General features: G+C 60.9%; 2 protein-coding genes across 2 annotated transcripts; one reads left to right on the top strand and one right to left on the bottom strand.

The window, feature by feature from the left end:
- The first annotated feature begins 122 nt into the window (after positions 1-122).
- On the top strand, positions 123-18841 carry BCAN (brevican). The gene is made up of 14 exons (XM_069878384.1): positions 123-140; positions 6328-6420; positions 6501-6893; positions 7581-7755; positions 7842-7969; positions 8889-9182; positions 11343-11630; positions 12418-13158; positions 15034-15141; positions 15300-15458; positions 16479-16561; positions 17367-17511; positions 17700-17882; positions 18501-18841. Exons 2-14 carry the CDS (start codon positions 6336-6338, stop codon positions 18524-18526), a joined length of 2808 nt encoding a protein of 935 aa, XP_069734485.1. The 5' UTR covers positions 123-140; positions 6328-6335; the 3' UTR covers positions 18527-18841.
- A 682-nt stretch (positions 18842-19523) lies between these two features.
- On the bottom strand, positions 19524-22874 carry HAPLN2 (hyaluronan and proteoglycan link protein 2). The gene is made up of 6 exons (XM_069878882.1): positions 22749-22874; positions 21983-22096; positions 21389-21739; positions 20629-20745; positions 20335-20520; positions 19524-20218 (listed from the first exon to the last, which is right to left on the bottom strand). Exons 2-6 carry the CDS (start codon positions 22068-22070, stop codon positions 19935-19937), a joined length of 1026 nt encoding a protein of 341 aa, XP_069734983.1. The 5' UTR covers positions 22071-22096; positions 22749-22874; the 3' UTR covers positions 19524-19934.
- Positions 22875-25789: the final 2915 nt, after the last annotated feature.

Genomic DNA, 25789 nt, shown 5'->3' with positions numbered 1-25789 from the left:
GCCTGCTGTGCCCCGGAGAAGCTGCATCTCAGCCCCACGCAGGGGTCCTGGACGAGGGGAGACCCTCCCGGGGCTGTCGATCCCCCCGTTCCCCTCGTTTCCCTCGCGGCGAAGGAGAGCGACGGCGCGTCCCGAGCAAGGTGGGTTTGGCTGGTGGACGCTGCCGTACTGCGCTAGTAATTCCATTTTCACCTCCGCGCTGGAGGAAATAAGAGGAGAGGGGAGCCGGCGTGGGGATGCTGAGAGCTCTCCCGCTGCTCGCTGGCCGCGGGATGCGGGATTACGGGGAGCAGAGCATCCTCCGGCCCCGCGGGGAAGGATGCTGGAGGCTGGTGGTACCCGCGGTGCCACTTCGGGGTGGTTTGTCCTTGTCACCGATCCCCCCTGGAGGACAGCGTCGCTCTGCAAGGTGATTTTTTCTTTTTTTTCCAGTGGATCAGCTCGTGCCGGCACTGGCTCTGCAGCAGCAAAGGAAAATTAGGGGCTGAGAGGGGGATTTGCTGCTAAGTTGGATGGAAAAAGGACTTTAGCCTGTCCTGATGTCCAGCTGGCACCGGAGCTCGAAGGGATTTGGGATAAGGGGGACTTGGGGGGCTGTTTCATCAGCTGCTCCCGTGGGATCCTCACTCTGGATAAGGAGCTGGAGGTCCCGTCGTGGAGGGTTCTCACCATCTGGCTGGGTCCTGGTCCCCAGGAGGCTGCAGTCAGGGTAGCAGTGGAAGGGGAAACTGAGGCACGGAGCTGGGGAGGGGCTTGCACAGGGGTGCAGCTCCCCCTTCTCCTGCGCCGGCTGCGTTGCTGCTTTCCATGGAGAGGTTTGCAGGGATGAAGAGCCCAGGATTCAGGGAGGCTGCAGGCATCTCCCCATCCTTCCCAGGCTCTCTTGGCTCCATCCCCCAAGTCCTGGTGAGGGGCACAAGAGGGGCTGGGGGTAAAATGCAAACATTTTATGACTTTTTCGTGGCTTTTCCTGGCTGAGCAGCCCTGATATGAATCCCAGGCGCCCTGTGGGATGCCCCAGGCTGGGGTAGTTTGCTGCCATCCCCTTCTCATCCCGCAGCCAGAGCATTTCATCCGCTGGGGTGAAGGTGCTGCCCTTGAGCATCCCATCCAGGATTGGTTTTGGCTGAACCTCCCTCCTCTCCCACCACGCTGACTTCTCCCATCCCAACCCAGAACCTGTTGCTCTTCCTTTCGGCTGCTGGAAGGGTGGGAAAAACTCCCTCTGCCTCAGTTCGGAGTCTTTTCCAGGCGCTGGATGCGTGCGTGGGGGCGTGAGGATGATCTGGGTGCTTTAGGGCTGCTTTTGGGGTGCTTTAGGGCTGCTTTTGGGGTGCTTTAGGGCTGCTTTTCAGGGAATGGGTTTAAACTGGGGAAACTGGGAGAGTGGGTGATGATATGCTGGGAGGAATGAGCTGTGAGTCCACTGGGGAGCGAGCAGAGGGGTTGGGGACCCCTGGGTCAGGAGGTCCCAACCCCCCCCAATCCTCCATCCCATCCTCCTCCCGCACCTACCTCGTGCCTCAGTTTCCCCAACGGAGCCCCAGAGCTGGGAAAGGTGAGGATGGATGCGCAGATCTTTGTGTGCGCGTGCAAATCTTTGTGTGCGCGTGCAAATCTTTGTGTGCGCGTGCAAATCTTTGTGTGCACATGCAAACCTGTGCGTGCAACACACTCACCCTCATGTTCCTACAGGGTCTGCTCCCACCCCTCCGTGCGTGACTTTATCTCCCCAGGGACCCTCCTTGGGCTCCCCCAGATCCTCTGCTGGGCTGAGGGGTCACATCCCCACATCCCAGCCCTGCAGCCAGGAGCCCCTTTCTCCCTGCTAGGATTGGGGGGGCTGAGGGGTCCTGGCAGCCGGAGGGACCCCCCTTCTCCCCACCTGCTTCCGGCCTTTCAAGCTCTGCCAGCGGCTGCTGCCAAGAGGCTGCAGAGAACTTCTGGCTTCATCCCTCGCTCAGAGCGTGTCCCCAAACCCTCGAACCCCTCCCAGGGCAGCTGGCGGGTCCCACTCTGGGGGTCCCTCCGAGCATCCCACGCGCATCCGTGGGGATGGAGCTGGGATGCAGGGATGCAGGACCAGTAGCGATGGAGGCAGCCACGTGCGCGCGTGGATGGGGACGTGGATGGGGACGTGGGAGCGTCCGGCGTGGCAGGAGGGTGTCCAAAGCTCTTTCCCGGTGGGGATGGGGCTGCCTGCTTGTGCCTGGAGCGGGTCCAGCCTCTCTGCCCGTGGCTGCTGACTCATTCTGCAGCTGAGCATCCCTGGAAAGCCACCGCTCGGCTGCCTGCCCTCCCCCCCGGCTCGCTGCGGGCTGGCAGGGCACCTTGGGAGCAGGGATGAGCAACCGTCACGTGGAAGGGACCCTGGAGGAGAAAAATCCCCTCTCTGGAGGTGGGAAGGGATCTGACCCTCAGCTCTCCCCTTGCAGCATCGCCTCCCTCCCACCCTGGACCAGGTGCTGCAGCTCCAAACCACACGGGATCCGAGGAGACACCTCTGAAAGCCGAGCTCAGGGGAGAAAGAAAGATTGCTCTTGTCCCAAATTAGACTTCAGCTCCATTTTCCACCTGGTTTCCCATGGAAATGAAGGTTAACTGGTCCCACTGTGTGCTTGGGTCTCGGTCTGTCCCTGGCAGCTCCTGAGCTCCAAGGTCTTGAAGCTCCAAGGTCTTGAAGCTCATCGAGCCCCACAAGTTGCAGCCGTGCCCCTCTCTCCAAGCCTTTTGGCCACCTTTCCCTAGTCCTTCTCCCAGTTTTTCCTTCCTGACGTGTGGACTCAAACATTTTTCCGTTTGTGGCAAGTAGGATAAAAGAACCCAACTCAAAATCCAACCCCAAACCCCAGACGTGACGTATGGGATTCTCTTGCCATAACGGGTCTCCAGGACCTCAGGAGTTGCCTGTAGGCAGGATGAAACTTGCTTTAACCCTCTCTGCATCCCATTCCCAGCGCTGGCACCCTGCTCCCAGTTAAGGATGGGTGGGAGAAGGGAGCAGAAATTTGCTCGTCCCGCTCCTGCAGGGTTTGAGCCCTTGAAGTTCCTCCCCGGTGCTTCGTGGCCGCTGCTCACGCCACCGTGGCGCCTTGGGAACGGGAAGAAAAGGCGCCTGTGACAAAAACCTTTCTCGCTTGGCTGCTCGGGGGGGACCCAGCCAGCCCCCGCGCTGGACCCCGGCCACGGCCGCCGAGCAGGGAGGTTTTGTCTCTTGCTCCAGAGCCGTGGGGCTGAATTTAAATGATCCGGATGGAGCAAAGAAAGTCCCCCAGCTCGGCTCTGGCACCACCAGCCAGGTCCTGGGTGATCAGACTTTGGCTGCCCACGCTGGGCTCCTGCTGGGAAGGGGATGGTTTGTGGTCTGCACATGATGGTTTATGTTCATGGTGCGTGGTGAGAGGGGTTGTACGTCCACAGTGTGTGGGACCAGAGGCTGTACAACCATGGTGCATGGTGCTAGGGGCTGTAGGTCCATGGTATGTGGTGCTAGGGGCTGAACATCCATGGTGCATGGTGCCAAGGGCAGTAGGACCATGGTGCATGGTTCTAGGGGCTGTACAGCCACGGTGTTTGGTGCTACAGGCTGTGTGACCACGATTCTTGGTGCCAAGGGCTGTAGGACCATGGTACATGGTGCTAGGGGCTGAACATCCGTGGTGCGGGGTTCAAAAGGCTGTACAACCATGCTGCTTGGTGCTACAGGCTCTGTGACCACGATGCTTGGTGCCAGGGGCTGTAGGTCCATGGTGCTTGGTGTTATGGGCTGTAGGTCCATGGTGCTTGGTGTTATGGGCTGTAGGTCCATGATTCTTGGTGTTATGGGCTGTAGGTCCATGGTGCATGGAGCTAAATGTCCATTGCCTATGGTGCCAGGGGTTGTACATCCATGGGATGTGGTGCCAGGGGTTGTACATCCATGGGATGTGGTGCCAGGGGTTGTACATCCATGGGGTGTGGTGCATGGAGCCGTATATCCATGATGCATGGTGCCAGGGGCTCTGTGTCCATGGCACACGATGCCAGGAGCAGTAAATCCATGGCACACGGTGCCAGGAGCTGTAAATCCATCGTGCACGGTCTTGGGGGCTCTATGTCTGTGGCACTGGGTGCTGGGGGTGTTTTCACACCCTCTCCCTGCTGCATTGGTGCCGTAGATAAAGTCGGGGAGCACTGCAGGTGATGAGGACAGCCTCTCCTCAGGCTTCTCAGCCTCTCCTCTCCTCAGGCTCGGCCCTGGCAGCCGACGACCTGGCCCAGATTGAGCCGCGGAGGTGCCAAATCTGCTTCTGTGGCTGCCGAAATCAATGCAGCGCAAAGAGCTCATCAATTACAGAGCTGCTGGGAGTCTCAGGGTCACTGTGCTCCTGTCTCGGGGAATGGTTTGGTGTAACCCAGGGGAATGATGTGGTGTAACCCAGGGGACCCGCGTGGAGCATCCTCAGGGAACCCCACAGTCTGTCCCTGATACAGGGGGGGCTGAAGAACCCCCCCAGCCCCTTGAGTCCCAGTCCCAAGGGACAGGGGACAGGACGAGAGGGAATGGCCTCAAGCTCCACCAGGGGAGGGTCAGGCTGGACATCAGGAAAAAATATTCCATGGAAAGGGTCACTGGGCACTGGAACAGGGAGGGGGGTGAGTCCCCTTCCCTGAAGGGGTTTAAGGGCCGGGTGGACGAGGTGCTGAGGGACATGGGTTAGTGATTGATGGGAATGGTTGGACTCGATGATCCGGTGGGTCTCTTCCAACCTGGTGATTCTATGATTCTATGATCTGCAGAGGAGGGTGAGGACACGGGCTGTGCCCCCCTGCACCGCGCTGGGGCTTCTCCCTGCATCCCCAGCATCCTTAATGCTTTAAATTGGAGAGGGCAGATTTGGATTAGATGTTAGGAAGAAATTCTTCACGATGAGGACGGGGAGGTCCCGAATTGCCCAGAGCAGGGGTGGCTGCCCCATCCCTGGAGGGGTTCAAGGCCAGGTTGGATGGGGCTTGGAGCCCCTGATGTAGTGGGAGGTGTCCCTGCCCATAGCAGGGGTGGGACTGGATGGGTTTGAAGTCCCTTCCAACCCAAGCCATTTATGATCCTCTGATCCTCAGGATGGCTGGAAGGGGCTGTGGGCAGCCGGAGCCCCTCGTGACATGCCCGGCATCCCCGGGGATCCACCAGTGAGGGCTGGGGAGTGGTGATGGCCGTGCTAGCCACTGGGCTCTCCTTTCAGCGCTGGTCCCAGCCTGCTGGGGAGAGCCCTTTGTGCCAGGCAGCCTTCCGCGAGGCGCGGGACATAATGCTGGCTTTGCTCGAGTCCGCTTTTCCCAGCCTGCGCGTGGGGAACCTCCGGCGTGAGCTGAATGGCAAAGAGAAGCCCTCCTGCTCCTTCCCTCCCCTCCTCCGCCCTGCGCTTTGTGTGCCCTCGGCAGCTCGCTGACCTCAGCCCCCTTCGCACAACCCGCTCCGCGCACACATGCACGAGCGCACGCACACGCGTGTGCATGCCACACGCACGCACGAGCGCGTACGTGCATGCCCTGCTTGCACTCTCGCCTCCCAGCCAGGGCTCGTTCCCCTTTCTCGTGCTCAGCACCAGCTCGTACAATCCCCTCTGAGGTTTCCCAGCGCGGCGCCTCGGCACACGCAGCCCCGGCTTTGGAATCGCCTCCCTGCCCACTGAGGTTTGGGCTCAAACTTTCCGTGCCGGCGTGGCCAGGCTGAGCTTTGCTGTCCCCATGGGAACAGGGATGAGTTGCTCGTGCTCTCTCTTGTTAACCACAGCACATTTCCTTCGCTTTCCCTCTCCTTCCCATCATCCAAGGGTCCAGGTTAGCCAGTCTCTCCCTCTGTGCCGCGATGCCGTGTGCATCCCCTCACCTGGCACAGGTGGGCTGAGCTCTCACCCCAACCTCTCCACATCTGGCAGGGCTGGGAGAGTTGGGGTTCTTCAGCCTGGAGAAGAGAAGGCTTCAAGGAGACCTTAGAGCAGCTTCCAGCGCTAAAAGGGGCTCCAGGAAAGCTGGGGAGGGACTCTTGGTCATGGAGAATATGGTTTTGAGCTGCAAAAGAGGAGATGGAGATGAGATCTTAAGGACAAACGTTCTCCTGTGAGGATGGCCAGGTTGCCCAGAGCGGTGGTGGATGCTGCATCCCTGGAGGTGCTCAAGGCCAGGTTGGATGGAGCTTGGAGCCCCTGATGCAGTGGGAGGTGTCCCTGCCCACGGCAGAGGGTGGGACTGGATGGGCTTTGAGGTCCCTTCCCAACCAAACCATTTCATCTTTCTATATTTTGGGATTTTGAGCCCAGCTGGTGGTTTCTCCTCCCCCTGTTGCAGGGCAGAGGATGGCCTCAGCCCTCCCGCTGCTGCTCCTCTGGGTGTTTGTCCCCGCGGTGCTCCCGGAGGTGTTTGGCCCCGCAGACGGCACAGGTAACTCGGCATCACCTGGGGATCTCTGGGGCAGCACCCACGCCGGATCCCGCTCACGGCTCCTCTCTTCTCCCACCCAGAGGACCTCAAGGCTCTGCAGGTCTCCATCCCACGTCACCCGGCGCTCGATGCCGTGCTGGCAGGCGACATCACCATCCCCTGCCTCATCAGCTACCTCGGTCCCCAACCCACTGCTGGTCCAGGAGGGCGCCGAGCGGTGCTGGGAACCCCCCGGGTCAAGTGGACGTTCATCTCTGAGGGCAGGGAGGTGGAGATCTTGGTAGCCCGGGGGGACAGGGTGAAGGTGAGCGAGGACTATCGCTTCCGTGCCTCCTTGCCCATCTTCCACCAGCGCTACAGCAACGCCAGCCTGCTGCTCACCGAGCTGCGGCCCAACGACTCCGGCATCTATCGCTGCGACGTGCAGCACGGCATCGAGGACGGCCACGACATCCTCGACCTCAAAGTCAAAGGTACCTCGGGGCGGGGAGCGAGGGGTGACAGGGGACAGGACGAGAGGGAATGGCCTCAAGCTCCACCAGGGGAGGGTCAGGCTGGACAGCAGGAAAAAATATTTCATGGAAAGGGTCATTGGGCAGTGTCCGAGGCTGCCCAGGGAGGGGGTTGAGTCCCCTTCCCTGGAGGGGTTTAAGGGCCGGGTGGACGAGGCGCTGAGGGACATGGGTTAGTGATTGATGGGAATGGTTGGACTCGATGACCCAGTGGGTCTCTTCCAACCTGGTGATTCTGTGATTCTGTGATTTGGGGTGGTGGGCGCAGATTCATCCTGCCCAGATGCACTTTTGGCTCTGTAAACTCTTCCTGAACCCGGGGCTGGAGGCACCTAGAAGGCTGGGGGGCTGCTCAAGGGGGCAGTTGGGTGCAGATCATAGAATCATAGAATCACCAGGTTGGAAAAGACCCAAGAAAAGATCATCGAGTCCAACCATTCCCATCAATCACTAACCCATGTCCCTCAGCACCTCGTCCACCCGGCCCTTAAACCCCTCCAGGGAAGGGGACTCAACCCCTCCCTGGGCAGCCTGATGACCCCATGTAGATGGGGAGCTGCTCAAAGGGGGGACCCTGATGGGTGAAGGGCTGCTCAAGGGGGTACCCTGAATCCCTTTACCCAACACCGTGTTCCTCCCATCACCCAGGGGTGGTGTTTCACTACCGGGAGGGCTCCATGCGCTACGCCTACACCTTCTCCGAGGCTCAGGAAGCTTGTGCCAGGATCGGTGCCCGCATCGCAACCCCGGAGCAGCTTTACGCTGCCTACCTGGGCGGCTACGAGCAGTGCGACGCTGGCTGGATCGCCGACCAGACCGTCAGGTGGGCATCCCCACCACCCTCACATCGCACCCACCGCCTCCCCCTTTGCCCCCGTGCCAGACGCCAGCTGTGCTCTCCTGCCCCAGGTACCCCATCCACACGCCCCGAGAGGCCTGTTACGGAGACATGAACGGCTTCCCCGGGGTGAGGAACTACGGGGTGGTGGACCCGGAGGACATGTACGACGTGTACTGCTACGCCGAGGACCTCCCAGGTGCCTGCGGTGCTGCCAGCCCCGTCCTGCCCCGCTCTGCTTCGCGCTAACTCAACCCCTTAACCCGTGGGGAACCCAAGCGGAAAAAACACCCTGAACCGTGGGTGCTGGCTCTGAAACCTCTAAGCCCCACAAAGCTTTGGGCACGTGGACATGCAGGGTCTTGCTGAGCTGCTTCCTAGAACATCCCTGGTTTGGTTTTGAGGGGTGCAGGGCTCCGTTCCTCAGAGCAGCTGACGCTGCATCCCTCGAGGATGCTCAGGGTTCAGCGCCGCGTGCTGGTTTGGGGTCCAGGCGAGCTCACGCTGCGCTTTGCATGCGCTGGGGTGTTGCTGATCTTACATCTTGGGCAGATCCTGCCTGGCTGGTTGCACTTGGGGCTGTCCAGTTCCTCCTTTTGGATCCCAACGAGGCTCCTCGGTGCCTGTGGGGTCGGTTGGGGCGATGCCAGGCGGGGACGTGTTGCCGGGATGGGGCGATCGGGAGCTGGCGCATGGCTTGTCTCCAACGAACACAAAGCCCATTGCATCCTCCGTTGGGCTTGAAGATCCCCTCTGAAATATCCTGTAGGTGGATCGTACTGTGCAGGGCAAGGATTTGCTCCTCTCCAGCCCCTTTCATGGATGATTTAAAGGCTCTTTTGCAAGGACACGTGTCCCGCACGGCACCAGAGCTCCGGCCGTGCCCACCCCATGCTTGTCTCTCCGTGGAGAGCGGAGATGTTCAGGGATGCTAGCAGGGAGGCAGGCAGAGGCTCTCCAGCCCTTCGTGCTCCTCCTTGTGAGGACCACGCTGGAGATCCCCCTCCCCGAGCCAACTCCTGGGGTCGTGCAGAGAGCGGAGGAGGCGAGGGGCTCCCGGAGCCTGTGTCCCCCCCCCCGCCCCAAGCTCTGAATCCGTCTCCTTCCTCTCTTCGCAGGGGAGATCTTTTTGGAGACGGCCCCAGCCAAATTCACGCTGGAGGAGGCGGCTGCGCGATGCCGGGCGCTGGGCGCGGAGCTGGCGAGCACAGGGCAGCTCTACGCCGCCTGGAGCGTGGGGCTGGACGCCTGCAGCCCCGGCTGGCTGGCCGACGGCAGCGTCCGCTACCCCATCGTCACCCCGCGGGAACGCTGCGGCGGGGCTCTGCCGGGCGTCAAAACCATCTTCCTCTTCCGCAACCAGACGGGATTCCCCGATGCCCAGAGCAGATACGATGCGTACTGCTTCCGAGGTAAAGAGGGGCAAGCCCTCGGCCCCCAGGTGCTCCTGCGTGAGGCTCTGAGAAGCCTCCGGGCACGGGTGGAGAAGCCCAGAAGGTGCTGGGTGTCGGTCCCAGTCCACGCGAGCACTGGGTGCTGCAGAGCTGGGATGTTTTATCGGGTTGGGATCGCATCAGGATCCCCGTGTCATGATTTCATGATAGAGCAGGGGTGGTTTGACCCTTCTCCATCACCTACATCAAGCTACCGTGGTAGGACAGGGATGCCTTGCAGTGTCTCCATCCTGCGTGCCAAAATCTCGTGTCGGGGAGAGGAAAACCTGCATGGTCCTGATCCCTCATGACAGAGGAGGGATGCTCTGCATGGTCTCAGTAGTGGAGTAGGGATGCCCTGCATGTCCTCAACGCGGCACGTCACTACTTTGTGACAGAGCAGGGACGTTCCACGCATCGGTTCTCCGTGTGAGCTGTGTGGGAACAGCTCCCGAGTGGTTCCTGTTGTCCAGGAGGAGTGTTGCTGGGTCCCCACTGGCTGCCGGGAGCAGCAAGGTTGGGTTTCATAGAGTCATAGAATCATAGAATCACCAGGTTGGAAGAGACCCACCGGATCATCGAGTCCAACCATTCCCATCAATCACTAACCCATGTCCCTCAGCACCTCGTCCACCCGGCCCTGAAACCCCTCCAGGGAAGGGGACTCAACCCCCTCCCTGGGTAGCCTCGGACACTACCCAGTGACCTTTTCTGGGAAACATTTTTTCCTGCTGTCCATCCTGACCCTCCCCTGGTGGAGCTTGAGGCCATTCCCTCTCGTCCTGTCCCCTGGCCCTTGGGAGAAGAGCCCAGCTCCCTCCTCTCCACAACCTCCTCTCAGGGAGTTGCAGAGAGCAATGAGGTCTCCCCTCAGCCTCCTCTTCTCCAGGCTAAACCCCCCCAGCTCTCTCAGCCGCTCCTCTTCTTCTCCAGCCCCCTCCCCAGCTTCGTTGCTCTTCTCTGCACTCGCTCCAGAGCCTCAACATCCTTCTTGTGGGGAGGGGCCCAGCACTGACCCCAGGATTCGAGGAGCGGTCTCCCCAGGGCCGAGGCCAGAGGGAGAAGAACCTCCCTGGCCCTGCTGGCCACGCCGGGTCTGACCCAAGCCAAGATGGCCTTGGCCGCCTTGGCTCCCTGGGCCCCTGCTGGCTCCTGTTCAACCAACCCCCCCAGGTCCTTCTCCTCCAGGCAGTTTCCAGCCAGACTTCTCCTAGGTTGGAGCTGCTCAGGGTTGTTGTGCCCCAAGGGCAGGACCCGGCACTTGGCTTTGTTAAACCTCATCCCGTTGGTCTCAGCCTGTTCAGATCCCTTTGGAGAGATTTGGATGAGAGCTCGTGGTGGTCAATAGGAATCGAGGTCCACGGGCAGAGGGGTTGAGCTGCCTGTGCTGCCAGGGAGGGGATGAGCAAGGATGACAGGCATGGAGCGAGGGCGAGCTGCCCCTCCACGCCTCCTTCTTGGTCCCGTGTCTCTCTTTGTGCCCTTGGGGCCACGGGGCCTCGTGGATGGGGTTGCTCTTCCTTGGATGCACTGGGTGCTGTGTGTCTCCGTGCCTCAGTTTCCCCATCTTTCAGCAGGGAAACCCCTGGGTTAGGCAGGATGGACCCGTCCCGTGAATCCGCGAGTCCCGTAACCCACTAACTCCCCCCTGACCTCTGCGCTCCCCGGGGTGGGAATGGGGCTGCATCGATGTTTAGGGTTCCCTTGAGAGGGGGACGAGGAGAAGAGAGGAGAGATGCTGCCGGGAAGGGCACGAGATGAGCAGAAAATGCTGAGAGTGTAAAATTTGGTGCTGCCTGAACTGCTGCCAAAGCCTCAAACCTTGTCTGGGCAGCAGCTGGTGGGGGAACCAGGCTGGAGCTTGGCTCCAGGGCCACGGCTGGTGGTGGAAATCAGCATCGCCTTGGGGGGAGAATCAGGGCTCAGGACCTGTGGGCACTGCTGGCTCCACCAGGGCTTGGGGAGGGCCTGATCCTGCCCCACGCTGACCCTGTTTAGAGGGGAAAGGGGAGGTTGAGGAGAGCTGGCTCCCCTCTGGGGTTCCAGGGTGTCCCCAGGGCTCCAGCCCCTCTCCGGGGCGAGGGCGACTCTACCTGGCCAGGACCAGGCAGTAATATCCCCCTTTCTTTCTGCCCACAGAAGGGACAAACTCTTTCCCTGAGGCTGCAGGAAAATACGGAGCCCGAGAGCCCGAGGGCCTCCCGGAGATTGTTACAGTGGCAGAAAAGCTGGAGGAGCTGCAGCTGCCCAAAGCGCAAGTGGAGATTGAGTCGCGAGGGGCTATATACGCCGTCCCGTTCTTTGAGGACGCGGAGCTGGAAAAGCCGAGCCCGTCCCCCGAAGACGCACCAGGGCACCCCCCGCTAGATACCTCCGTGTCCTCAGGTCACCCGACCCCTGCTGCCCCCGTCCCCGCGAGCCCCAGAGGTCCCCGAGGCAGGCGTCCCGCTTAGCTCTGCTGCCGAACTGGGGAGCCCGTTCCCCAACGAGGAATCGTGGAATGGTTTGGGTTGGAAGGACCTCAAAGCCCATCCAGGTCCAATCCATGGGATCAGGGGCACCTCCCATGGGATCAGGGGCTCCGAGCCCCATCCAACCTGGCCTTGGACACCTCCAGGGATGGAGCAGCCACCCCTGCTCTGGGCAACCTCATCACGGAGAATTTCTTCTTAATGTCTAGTCTAAATCTAAGCGGAGGATGGGGCGAGATGGAGAGCTGGGCAGCGTGCAGAGAGGAGCCACAGGGCCAGCGGCGCTGGGGTTGCAAGGAGAGGTCATCCCACTCCGCTCGAGGAGGGAGCATCGGTGTCTCCGTGTAGGGCTGTGCACGAGTCACTGGTGTGGGGACATGTGTCTGTCTGTCCCAGCCCTCGGATGGGGTCCAGCACGTAGGGATGGAGCTGGACTGTGGTTTAGCGATGCAAAGAGCTGGAGAAAGGTGCTGGTGACCGGAGGGTGAGGAGCCCAGGCGCCGCGGTGAGGGGCTGTGGCTTCACTGTGGCTGAGACCGAGCTCGGTCTGCGGTGCCGGTTCAGAGGGGACGTCACACAGGCCATTTCTCTCTCCCCGTTGCATCCTTGCGCCGGCGTCACCCTCCCGGCTCTGCCGGCCGTGGGCAGGGGGTGCAGCGCCGCGGGTGATGCCCGTGGCCCCCGTGGGCTGCTCGGCTCCTGGGTGCTGGCATCTCACTGCCTTTCCGCTTTGCCCTTTGCAGAGAAGGAACAGGGAACGGCGTTGGGGAGCCCGTCGGTGGAGCGAGACCCCGTGGAGCCGGACGGAGCCCCCGGCACGCAGACGCTCTCCACGGCCCCACGGGCGGGCGCAGAGGGATCCCCGGGTGGCGCGTCCCCAGCAGAAGGTGACCCACAACCTGCGGAGGGGATTCCTCAGGCCCCCCAACCCACCGTCCCCACGTGCCGCCCCGAACGCCCGCTGGATGCTGTGGGGCGGCCGGCACGCCCTGCCAGCCCTGGGCCACCCGGGCACCGGGTGACAACGCCGACCGGTGCCACTTCTGCCACCTTGACAGAGAGCGGAGAGCCCGGTGGGACCCCCCGGCTCGGCCACGAGTCCGAGGGGGTGAGCACCCCTGTCCCCAGCGCCGAAGACGCGGAGCTCTCGGGAGACGTGTCCGAAAGCCCCGCGGTGTCCCCGCTGCCCCCCACGCCCTCGCGGCCGCAGGAGGAGGCAGAGGAGCAGTCGGGGTCCCCATGGGTCCCCTCACCCGTGGCCCCAGTGGACGAGAGCACCATGTCCACGGTGGAGGCGACGGCGGGGACGCCGTGGCACGCGGAGCTGGGCACGGGAGGCCAGGAGGTTGCTCCCCAAACCCCAAGCACTGAGCGCACGAAGCTGGCTGCTCCTTCGGAAGAGGACGAAGACGAGGAGGAAGAACAACCTGCTCCCTCCGTTTCAACCGTGGAGGGTTTCCTTTCAGCCATTCCCGGAGAACCAGGTGGGACCCTCAGGGATGGCCTCGCCTCTCCCCATCCCAGCGCCTCCGGGGTGGCCCCAGCGGGGACCCAACTCGGGGGTTCGACCCCCAGCACCCCCCTACCCGCTCTCCCCACCGAACGTGCCAGCGTCGGGGCCGGCTCGCCCGGGGGTCCCGCTGGCAGCGCCCTGGCCCTCGGCGCAGCCCTCCTGGCTGCTCGCTGGCCCTAGAACGAGCCAACACCTTTCCTTCGCGCTCTGCTTCCCTCTGTCCGTCTGTCCTTCCTCTCTCTTTCTCCTCCTCCTCGGCTGGGTAAGGGAAGGTTCCAGGTCCGGAGAAGCGCATATTTGTCAAACAAATCGGTCTGAGCTCTGCATGCACTTTAATCTCTTCTACTTCTGTGAAGTGTTTTAATGACTGTTTCCATGAAAAACAAAGTTAATCAGCAGGCGGCCCCGACCCCGGCTCTGACTAACTGGTGGGACTAATAAAGGGAATTAAATGCTTTCTAGAACAAGCACCTCGCCTAGCTCTTCCCTTCGTCCTTGCGCCTGCTGCCTTCTCCCACTGACGAACTAATCCCGCGAGCCCCCCGGGGAGCGGGGTGGATGGGGAGGGGTGTTTTGGGGTCCCTTTGTGCCCTCCAAGGTTGCTCTGGGTGGTGGGACGAGGGCTGGATGCTGCATGGCATGAGCAGGGGGGTCTTCGTGCTCCTGAGCCACGGGGAGGGGGATAATGGGGGGCAGAGACCCTCAAGAGCCCACCACCTCATGCAACACTCGATGGCCAAGCACCCCAAAGTCGTTCCAGTCCCCCGAGTCATCCTGCCCCCCTATAAGGGGTTGAGATGGTTGAGCGGTGGGTGCAAGAGCTGCCACGGGGAGGTGTCACCCTCCGGTCCCCCTGCTGGGATGCTCCCAGCTCCGATGCTCCTCAGAGCATCCAAACGCTGCCCCGTCTGCTCTCCTGGTTCCCTGCAAGGGTGGCAGCAGCGGAGAGGACCCTGTCCCCCAGGTCCTGTGGCGTGGGTGATGCTCCAGACCTTGTGGGACGTCTGCTTTTGCCCTGGCAAGGATGGATGGGGAGAAAGAGCCAGCCGGGTGACGTCAGGGCCCTAAATAGCTCGTCCCGCTCCACGCCTCGGTCTGCTGGGCACGAGCTGGGTGTCCCGAGCGAGTCTCCAGCCAGTGACGGCGTCTGGGGACGGGTGAGGGGGCAGCATTGTCCTTGGCGCAGCTCCTCCAAGTCAAGGACCATTAAATGGGCTCGATTAGGCTGGAAGGTGTCAAGGACTTTCCATCTCAGCCCTTAATCACGCTCCGAGCCGGGAACGGGAGCACACGATGTGCTCCGGGCACCTTAATGACCGTAACGGGCTGGTGGGGACGTGCTGGTCAGGGACAGATGAGTTATCAGCCCTGGCCAGGCTGGAGGTGACAAGAGAGGGACAGACGTGAGGTCACCTTGCTGCCAAGCCGAGGATGTGAGGCTGGGATGTGCTGAAGGCTTCATCCTTCGCACCCTCCCCTCCCAAAACACGTTTGCTGCGTCACTCCAGGGGAAAGCAGCATGGCAGGAGAAGACCAGGGGCTGGCACGACACGGATGGGGAGGATGAGAGCATCCAGCTCACATCCCCGTGCCCTGCAGAGAGGTCAAAGCCCCAAGCCCAGCCAACTCTTGGCTGGGATGGCAGAGCCGGGTGCATCCCGCGGCCACCGAGGGCAGACGGGATGGATCCAGGCACGTTGCTCTGCACCCGAGTCCTTCTCCTGCCCCAGACTTGGTGGCCACAGTGGCCTCGCTGCAGAGACGAGGATGGAACGATGCTGGGCACCAATGAGGTCCTGCCCATCGCGGAGCTCCCACGGTGAGGACGGCTCCATGTGCCTTGCAGGTGGCTGCATCCCCAACCCCTGCCTGAACGGAGGAACCTGCACGGAGAACGGCGGCCACCTCACCTGCCTGTGCCTGCCCGGCTACGGAGGCAGCAGCTGTGAAAGACGTGAGTCCCTCATGTCCCACCACGGCCAAACCAGCGGTCCAGGAGACATAAATGTGGGGAAATCAGTTTTTTGGGGGGGTGTTTCTTGCTGGTGAGTTGAGTTCCATCACCCTGACCCTCTCCTCTCTCCCTGCTTGGCCCTCAATCCCATGGTTCAGCGCTGGAGAAGTGCAGCCCTGGCTGGGAGAGCTTCCAAGGAGCCTGCTACAAGTATTTCTCCACGCGGAGGAGCTGGGAGGATGCGGAGAGCCAGTGCAGGCATTACGGGGGGCACCTGGCCACCATCCTGACCCCTGAAGAGCAGGACTTCATCAACGGTACGTGGGGACATCTTCAACCTGGCTGCATCCTCACCCTGGAGCTCTGCCCTCAGCATCCCCCAGCTGACCTTAGGCTAAAAAAGCAGCCGAGGAAGGGGCAGATGCAGCCTGGGGAGGATCAAGAAAGGAAAGAGGGAAGGAAATCGCTGATACGATGGGTTTAGGGGGGTGTGGGGAGATGCTCATCAGCCTCTTGGATGGTGAGAGGGAGGGGAAGAGTGACGGGCTGGGCTGGACAGATTTGGACAAGGATGGAGAAAGATGATGGGCAGGGGTGGAAAGGGATGGATGGACAGGAATGGACAGGGATGGATGGACGGGGATGGATGGGGATGGACGGGGATGGACAGGGATGGATGGGGGTGGAAGGGATGGATGGGGATGGATGGGGATGGATAGACAGGGATGGATGGGGATGGAAGGGGTGGACGGGGATGGACAGGGAAGGGCAGGGATGGATGGACAGGGGTGGATGGGCAGGGATGAATGGACAGGGATGGACAAGGGTGGACGGGGATGGACAGGGGTGGATGGACAGGGATGGATGAACAGGGGTGGATGGGGATGGACAGGGGTGGATGGGGGTGGGCAGGGATGGACAGGGATGGATGGACAGGGATGGACAAGGGTGGACGGGGATGGACAGGGATGGATGGACAGGGGTGGATGGACAGGGATGGACAAGGGTGGACAGAGGTGGACGGGGATGGAAGGGATGGATGGGGATGGACAGGGAAGGGCAGGGATGGACAGGGCCTGTCAGGATGGTGAGGACACGGGTCTCTGTCGCCCTCTCCTGGCCAGCCCCACCCCCTTCGGGGCTCCCCCAGTCCCCAAACCTCCCAGCACCCCTTCGTCTGCAGGACTGGGGTCATCCCTCACCTCCCTGCCCTCACCCCCCAGACCCCAAACCTCCCCAAATTCATCCTCCAGCCCCCTTGGGGCCCCTCCTGACAGGGGGTGCTGGGAGGCCTGGCTGTGCCCCCCCTGTGCCCCCAGTACCCCTTTGCACCCCAGACCAGTACAGGGAGTACCAGTGGATTGGCTTGAATGACCGAACCATCGAGGGCGATTTCCAGTGGTCCGACGGGAGCCCTTTGGTGAGTTGGGGTCCCAGCCCTCCTGTACCCCCCCAGGAGAAGAATCCCCCTCTCCCCAGTCACCTATCATCCTTCTCCTCCAATCCTGGGGTCAGTTGTGGGCCCCTCCCCACAAGAAGGATGTTGAGGCTCTGGAGTGAGTCCAGAGAAGAGCAACGAAGCTGGGGAGGGGGCTGGAGAAGAAGAGGAGCGGCTGAGAGAGCTGGGGGGGTTCAGCCTGGAGAAGAGGAGGCTGAGGGGAGACCTCATTGCTCTCTGCAACTCCCTGAGAGGAGGTTGTGGAGAGGAGGGAGCTGGGCTCTTCTCCCAAGGGCCAGGGGACAGGACGAGAGGGAATGGCCTCAAGCTCCACCAGGGGAGGGTCAGGCTGGACAGCAGGAAAAATATTTTCATGGAAAGGGTGATTGGGCAGTGTCCGAGGCTGCCCAGGGAGGGGGTTGAGTCCCCTTCCCTGGAGGGGTTTAAGGGCCGGGTGGACGAGGTGCTGAGGGACATGGGTTAGTGATTGATGGGAATGGTTGGACTCGATGATCCGGTGGGTCTTTTCCAACCTGGTGATTCCATGATTCTATGATTCTACGATTCTCCATCGCTTGGGAATGGGTCTAACCTTGGGACGAGGCTTTGAAACCTCCTCGGGGGGTGCCCAGGGTGAGGCAGCCCCAGGATTTGGGGTCCCAAGACCATGGAAATGCGACCTAGTTCCCAACAGGGGTGTCACAGCCAGGTGGGTGCACTTTGAGGTGCTCTCCCCCCTCCACTAAAGGGTGTGTTGGGGTGCCCTGTGCACCCTGTCCCCCCCCAGCTCTACGAGAACTGGCACCCTGGGCAGCCCGACAGCTATTTTCTCTCTGGGGAGAACTGCGTGGTCATCGTGTGGCATGACAGGGGGCAGTGGAGCGACGTGCCCTGCAACTACCACCTCTCCTACACCTGCAAAATGGGGCTGGGTAAGCTCTGACCCCCCCTCCTGCATCCTTGTGCTGGAGCCACCACCTCAAAGTGGGGTTCCTCATCCCCACAGTGGGAAAACAAGTCCTGTGCATGGGACCCTCACCTATTTTTGGGTTTATTCGGGGGGTTGTTGCTCCAGTTTGGGGGTTCTGGCTGTGACGACCTGTTATTCCCCCCCTGACAGTGCATTGTGGGCCCCCCCCGGCCGTCAGCAACGCCCGCGCCTTCGGGAAACCAAAGCAGCGCTATGAGATCGGCTCCATCACACGGTACCAGTGCCACCGCGGCTTCGTCCAGCGCCACTCGCCCACCATCCGCTGCCAGGAGGACGGGACGTGGGAGCTCCCCCAGCTGCTCTGCCGCCCCGGTGAGTGCGGGGCTCCCCACCCCAGTCCCCGCAAAGCATGTGCTCTTCATAGAATCATAGAATCACCAGGTTGGAAAGGACCCACCAGATCATCGAGTCCAACCATTCCCAGCAATCACTAACCCATGTCCCTCAGCACCTCGTCCACCACTGGACTCGCTCCAGAGCCCCAACATCCTTCTGGTGGGGAGGGGCCCACAACTGACCCCAGGATTCGAGGAGCGGTCTCCCCAGGGCCGAGGCCAGAGGGAGAAGAACCTCCCTGGCCCTGCTGGCCACGCCGGGTCTGATCCAAGCCAAGATGCCCTTGGCCTTCTTGGCCCCCTGGGCCCCTGCTGGCTCCTGTTCAACCAACCCCCCCAGGTCCTTCTCCTCCAGGCAGTTTCCAGCCAGACTTCTCCTAGGCTGGAGCTGCTCAGGGTTGTTGTGCCCCAAGTTCCTGGTCAAACCTCCTGCCGTTGGTCTCAGCCCATGGATCCAGCCTGTTCAGATCCCTTTGGAGCCTCCCGACCCTCCAGCAGATCCAGCTTCCACCCAGCTTAGTGTCATCCACAAACTTGCTAAGGGCTTTTTTTGAGGCTTTCCCTTCACGTGGGGTTTCTTGTGTCCCCCCTCCAGGTCTGGTTCAGCCCCCTGAGGACTGAGTGAGTCCCCAGGACAGAAGCCACCACCTCCCTGGGCCCTGGAGCTGGCGCAGATGGAGATGGCACCGGGATGAAACCTCTCTGCTGGGCATCAGCCTCCTTGCTTGTTTTATATCTGTACAAAGAACCCCTAAAAGCTAAATAACTCCTTTCCCCCTGAAAAAGAACCGACTGTGACCCAAAATGTAGCACGAGGGGTGGGTTTTGCTCCTGGAGTCACAACCGAATCAAAATCTGGGGGCAACCACGGGCTGGCGATGGCATCGATCGATGCCACCTCCAGCTTTCTGCCACCTCCAGCCTGAGGGTCCTCGTGCTGTGACACCCTGGGGAGACGTGGGGACATCCAGGCTGTGCTGCAGCTCAGCCCCCGTCCTGGGGTGCAGGGGGGTGTTTGCACCTCCCAGGAAAGGCAGAACCTGCTGCAGGCTTGGCGTGGGTGTGAGTTGCCCCAACCCCCCCCTCTCTCTGTGCTCCTGTGGGTATTAAAACCAATATAAGGATGGTGCGGAGAGATGGCCTGGTTATTTGGGAAAGGGAAGGTTGTCCGACCCCAAATGGGGGTATGTGGCACCCAGAGAGCCCCTGGCACAGCCTGGGGACAGCGATGTCCCCAGGGGGCACAGAAACAGGGGACAGACCCATGTCCCTGCACCCCGGTGGCATCGGGGACCACTCCGAGCTCGGGCTGGGGTGCTGCTCCCTGCAAACTGGGGGGGACGGGACACATCGCAGGTGCTGGGGGGACGCTGGCATCTCCCCGCTCTGGTTTTCCCCCAGCTCCGTGCCAGCTCCAGTGCTTTTTATGTCTCTCTCCGGCCACGATGAAGAGCAAAACTCAGAAAACCCCCGGTGTGCGATGCCAGGGACACCGATAACCCCGGGGACAGGGCAGCCCCCCCTGCTTGGGATGGAAAGTCCTTGGCAAATCCCCCTCCACGGCCCTGGGGGAGAGAGGCCAGGAGAGAGAATGAGCAGCTTTACGTTGCTTTATTAATTGAGAAGGCGAAACCCCATTAGTCACGCTCGTTAATGCCCGGCCCTCCAGTGGGCTCGCACCAGCTAGAATCCTCGTGGCTGCAGGGAGCGGGGATGGGGAAGGGATATTCTGGGACTGGGGAACACGGAGCCTGCGCTGCCAGCTGGGGGGACTGGACTAGACCCCCCTTTTTGACCCAGCGATTGGTCCAGCTTCTCCAGCAAACTCCAAACCCCCAACGAGCCCCCAAAGCAGGTTGGGGCGTGGGGAGTGGCTCCATCAGAGGATGCACCGAGCACCCTCACCCAGCTCCATCACTCCATCAGAGGATGCATGAACCACCCCAAATCACCAGGAGACCCTTGGGTGACGAGGGCCAGTGTCCCACCACCATCTCCTCTGCTCAGCCCACCTCCTCTCCCAGCGTTCCTACTTCCCTGCAAAGCAGTAGGTGCCGTAGATCCGCATCTCCTTGCTGGGAAAGCCGAAGCTGCGGACGCCGGGGTCCGGGAGCCCCCCACAGCGCTCGCGGGGGGTGGTGATGGGGTAGCGCACGCTGCCGTCCGCCAGCCACCCCCCGTCGCAACGATCCAGCTGGGAGAACTTCCAGGCGGAGTAGAGCTGCCCCACCTTGGCGATGGCAGCTCCGTGGTTGCGGCACGCTTGCCCGGCCTCCTTGAAGTTCAGGTGGCCCCGGATGAAGTAGACTTCACCTAGGAATGGATGAGGTGAGAGGCCACCAAGGTGAGCAACCCCAGCCCTGAGGCGAAGCCAGGTGGACATCGGGGTTCGGTGCCGACGTGGGAGGGATAAAGGAGCCCAGCGCTACCTTGAAGAGCAGAGGTGAAGCAGAAAGCATCGAATCGATCCTTCTGCTTGTCCCTGGCCCCGTAGGTGCGGACGCCCGGCAGGAGGAGACGGCCACCACACGGCTCCCGTGAGTTGATGATGGGGTAGTGGACGGTGCCATCAAGAACCCAACCAGCGTTGCACCAGTCCAGACCCTCTGTCCAGGCTGTGGGACAAGAGGTAGTTTAGCACCATTATCCCCACCTCCATCTCACTCCCGTGCCCAGTGAGGCACGTTTTGGGGTGGATAAGATGGTTTTTTTGGATGCTTCACCTTTGTAGAGCTGCTGGTAGGTGGCGAGGCGGGAATCCTGCTGCTCGCAGGCTCGCTTGGCTTCGTGGTAGTTGAATTTGTAGCGCCCGTTGCTGGGCTGGTAGGGGAAGACGACGCCTAGGGGGACAAGGATGGAAGCAGAGGGTGAGGGAGATGCTCTTCCGAAGGAGGCTTTGCTTTATTGTCCCACAAGGGGTGGAAGCACCCAGGCAGGGACCGCCAGTCCAGTCTAGGGTCCTCTCTCTGCTCTCCCTCCATCCATGAGGGATGTGTTGGAATGCGTTCAGAGGAGGCTACAAAGGTGATTTGGGGGCCGGAGCATCTCTGCTATGAGGCCAGGCTGAGAGAGCTGGGCTTGTTCAGCCTGGAGAAGAGAAGGCTCCAGGAAGACCTTAGAGCAGCTTCCAGTCCTGAAAGAAGCTCCAGGAAAGCTGGGGAGGGACTTTTTTCAAGGGTCTGGAGTGATAGGATGGAGGGCGAATGGCTTTAAATTGGAAGGGGAGAGATTTAGATTAGACATTAGGATGAAATTCTTCATGAGGAGGGTGGGGAGGCCCTGGCCCAGGTTGCCCAGAGCAGTGGTGGCCGCCCCGTCCCTGGAGGGGTTCAAGGCCAGGTTGGACGAGGCTTTGAGCCCCCTAATCTAGAGGGAGGTGTCCCTGCTCATGGCAGGGGTGGGACTGGATGAGCTTTGAGGTCCCTGCCAACCCAACCCATTCCCTGATCCTACGATGGGACAGGAGGGAGCCCCCAGCCTCACCTTCGAGGTGCAGGGTGAGCGAGACGCTCTCGTCCTCCAGCCCATTGACCAGCTGGCAGCGGTAACGTCCCTCGTCCTCCAGCGCCACGTCGGTGATGGTGAGCGAGGCGTCGTAGCGGTGGCTGTGCCGCAGGCGCACGCGGGGGCTCAGGGGCCCGTAGTTCTTGTGGTAGAGCCCGTTGGTGATGATGATGATGTTCTCCCGGTAGTTGGCCGGCTCCACTTTGCTCCACTTCACCCGGTAGTTGCGGGGCAGGGCGCGCAGGACGCAGGGCAGGGTGGCCGTGGCTCCCCGCTGCGTGTGCACCGTGGCGTGGAGGGGCTCCAGCAGGTACTGCATGTGCGGGGGGGCTGGGGCACACCCCCAGTTCCCTCAGCATCACCTCATCCCCGCTGTGGTTCCACCAATCCCTTCAACTCCACCCCTGGTGCTCCCTCAGCATCTCCAGCCTGGTTTCCACCACCCATCCTTGTCCTCCCTCCTGCAATCCTGGGGATGCGCAGCTCAGCCCCTGGATGGGCCCCCCCAACAGTCATCTCCATCCTGACCCCGAAGAGCAGCATCCCGGCCTCCCCCCAACTCCTCCTCCCTACCCGGGCTCCCCGTCGGCCGCTGGAAGATGCTGGATGCTGGGGACGCTGCCAAGAGCCAGAGGGAGCTGAGCAGGAGAAGCCAGGGCATCCTCAGAGCTGGGGGCAGGACGGTGCCTGGAGGAGCACGGAGGGACAGAGGGACAAACGTTGGCTTCGATGGGGACCAAAGGATGCGAGTCCAGAGAAGAGCAACGAAGCTGGGGAGGGGGCTGGAGAAGAAGAGGAGCGGCTGAGAGAGCTGGGGGGGGTTAGCCTGGAGAAGAGGAGGCTGAGGGGAGACCTCATTGCTCTCTGCAACTCCCTGAGAGGAGGTTGTGGAGAGGAGGGAGCTGGGCTCTTCTCCCAAGGGCCAGGGGACAGGACGAGAGGGAATGGCCTCAAGCTCCACCAGGGGAGGGTCAGGATGGACATCAGGAAGAAATTTTTCACGGAAAGGGTGATTGGGCAGTGTCAGAGGCTGCCCAGGGAGGGGGTTGAGTCCCCTTCCCTGGAGGGGTTTAAGGGCCGGGTGGCCGAGGTGCTGAGGGACATGGGTTAGTGATTGATGGGAATGGTTGGACTCGATGATCCAGTGGGTCTTTTCCAACCTCGTGATTCTATGATTCTATGTGGCAGGAGCACCTGCAGTGCCCACTGTGGAGCCAAGGCGTGATCCTGCTCCATCGTGGGTTCACCGACCTTTAGAGTGCAAAGGGAACATCCCCTCGCAGGCCACCGAGCCCACGGAACACACCAACCCTCCTCCCCATCTTCCCACACCTCTTACCGTCCCCAGCCGTGTCCTTCGCGGTGCCACCGTTCCCATCCAACTCCTCCGGCGAGCGTCTCACCCCCTTGCCCGCTGCCTCCACCCCAACCGCCCCATCGCGGGGCCGAAGGCTCCGGAAAGGTCGGCAGGAGGGGACGCGGGGAGGCAGCAATCTCTTCCCGTTTTCTTTCTCCTTTATTTTTTGGCCTCCCAACACCTCCCCGAGGAACGCACGGGGAGGAGGAAGCACAATTTCCCATTGTGAGCATCTTTCTCTTTATTGTTCTGCTGGGCAAAAACACAGCGCGCGGGGCTAACAAACATCCCTTTATTTGCCGGTCGCAGCGTCGGGGAAATCAGGGAACACGGCGGCACCGCACAGGGCTCCGGCAAAGCCGACCCTCAACATCGGATCTCGGTGCTGGGACGGAGCTCGCTGCACCTGCAGGCAGCAGGGCAATGGTTAATTTTTAATATCAAGCCTTTTACGGGAGGGATTCTGCTCCCTTTTCTTGCACAAGAAGGTTCCTGCTGCTCTCGCATGCCCCCAGCCCTTCAAAAAGGCATCGGAGAGGCTTCCCCATCACCACCTTGGGGCTGGGATGGTGCTGGGAGCAAAACAAGCACACAAAGCGGCTGTGTTCTGGGCTCCCATATCTTCTCCCTCCCCCAGGGTCCCTTCTCCAGGCGTGGAGGAAGCTCTTCTCAAAGGAAATACAAGACAAGCAGCGTCTGTCCCCGGCACCAAAGGACACAGTGATCCTGGGTTTGCCGTGGCACGGAAAACATGGAAAACAATCCTCCCCAAGGGAGGTGGCACCAGGGTCTGCGCTGGTTCCTCAGCCCCTTCCCCGTGGATCCAAGCCCTGGGCATGTCTGGCAGCTTGGAGAGAGGGGTTAATGCAATAACCTGCCCTGACATTGATGCCAGGAGGCTGCAGAGGGACCTGGCCAGGCTGGATCTATGGATGGAGGGCAGGGAGGATCTGCAGAAGGATCTAGACAGGCTGGATCCATGGATGGAGGACAGGGAGGATCTGCAGAGGGATCTGGATCCATGGATGGAGGACAGGGAGGATCTGCAGAGGGATCTGGATCCATGGATGGAGGGCAGGAGGATCTGCAGAGGGATCTGGATCCATGGATGGAGGACAGGGAGGATCTGCAGAGGGATCTGGATCCATGGATGGAGGGCAGGAGGATCTGCAGAGTGATCTGGACAGGCTGGATCCATGCGCTGTGACCAATGGGATGAGATTCAATCCAAATGCTGGATCCTGCACTTGGGACACAACAGCCCCGTGCAGCTCCAGGCTTGTGGAAGAGCATCTAGAAAGCTGCTGGTGGGAAAGGACCTGGGGATGCTGGGAAACAGCAGCTGAACAGGAGCCAGCAGTGGCCCAGGTGGCCAAGAAGCCACCAGCACCCTGGCTTGGATCAGCCCTGGGGTGGCCAGCAGGAGCAGGGATGGGATTGTCCTCCTGAACTTGAATCCTTGAATCCTGGTTCAGTTTTGGGCTCCCCACTCCAAGAAGGACCTTGAGGGGCTGGAGAGTGTCTGGAGAAGGGAACAGAGCTGGGGAAGGGGCTGGAGAACAGGGGTTAAGGGACCTGGGGCTGTTTCTTCACTGCAAGGGTTCTCAGGCACCAGCAGAGGCTGCCCAGGGAGGTGGTGGAGTCCCCATCCCCGGAGGGGTTTAAAAGACGGGCAGATGAGGTGCTCAGGGATGGTTCAGTGGTGGACAGGGATGGTTGGGCTTGATGATCTCAAAGGTCTTTTCCAACCAAACCATTCTATGATTCTTCCAGTTCAAAATGGAGATGGTTTGAGGGGAGCAGGTCAGATAGAGCAGATGGAACGTGGTGCAGCAAGCGTGGTGGGGCTGACCTGCTTGCAGAGTTGCTGGGCTCCAGCAAGCTCAGCAAAGCCAGGTTTAAACTCCCTGGGCACCAGGAGAAATGATGGATTTGGCTTATTTTAATGAGCAAAAGGTGGCCAGAGCTTTGCTCCCCCTACACAGGGAAAGGCTAAACCACAGCAGCAGCACATGCTCCTCTCCTGCATCCCTCCACGGTTATTCATGGAGTGAATCATAGAATGGTTTGAGTTGGAAGGGACCTTAAAGGTCATCTAATTCTAATTCTAATCTCCCTCCCACAGGATCAGGGGCTCCAAGCCTCATCCAACCTGGCCTTGAACACCTCCAGGGATGGGGCAGCCACCACTTCCCTGAGCAACCTGTTATTTTGTGGATCCACGGCTGTTCAGAGAACGCCCGTGATCTCCTTTTATCACATCCCCTGATCCATCCCATGCTGGAAAAGCAGATCCTGCCCCACCCTCTCCTCCAGCACCATCTCCAGGGCTTCTTGGCCCGAGGATGCCGATTTCCCAGCCCTGTGGTACCATGAATGAGATGAGTTGTTCCTTGCATTCTTCCCAAGTGAAGGCACCGGCTGCACCCCTTGGCTCTCACGGAACCACAGCTCGAAGCAGGGTGCTGGCTGGAGCCTCCAGAAGTGACTCATTCCCCTTCCCCATCCCGTCAGGGCATGACCCCAGCCCGATGCTGCTTCTCTGAGATCATTTTCTTGGCCCCGGCGCTGGGGAAATGAGTTCCCGGAGTCGCTTCTCAAACACACGCTGTGTTTTCCTTCTCAGATCCTTTTCTTTTCCTCACCCTTTAAGGGATTTGGACCCGCTCTCGCTGCGGTGCTAACACCTCCCTACAAAATTAGAAGCTAAGCAAAGGAAACCTTGGTGTTCCAGCCTTCTCTCCTTCTCCTGGCATTGGCTCTGGGTGCTCTTCACCCTTATTTTCCAAGGCTCAGCTTCTCTTCTCCCCATGCAGCCCCTCTTCACCCATGCCATAATTTGCAAAGCTCTGGGTCACCTTCTGCTCATTTAAATGAACCAAAATCACCATTTTCCTCGCTGCCTGTGGGGTTTAAACCCGGCTTTGCTGAGGTTGGCTGCAGCAGGTCACCCTCCCTGAGCTTTCTGCACCGCCCTCCCTCTCCTCTGCTTGTCCTGACCGCCCCAAACCCATTTCTCCGGT

The sequence above is a fragment of the Phaenicophaeus curvirostris genome, chromosome 29 (assembly GCF_032191515.1).
Source record: "Phaenicophaeus curvirostris isolate KB17595 chromosome 29, BPBGC_Pcur_1.0, whole genome shotgun sequence".
In the NCBI taxonomy this organism is placed as follows: domain Eukaryota; kingdom Metazoa; phylum Chordata; class Aves; order Cuculiformes; family Cuculidae; genus Phaenicophaeus; species Phaenicophaeus curvirostris.
This window is presented reverse-complemented; position numbering and strand designations above follow the sequence as displayed.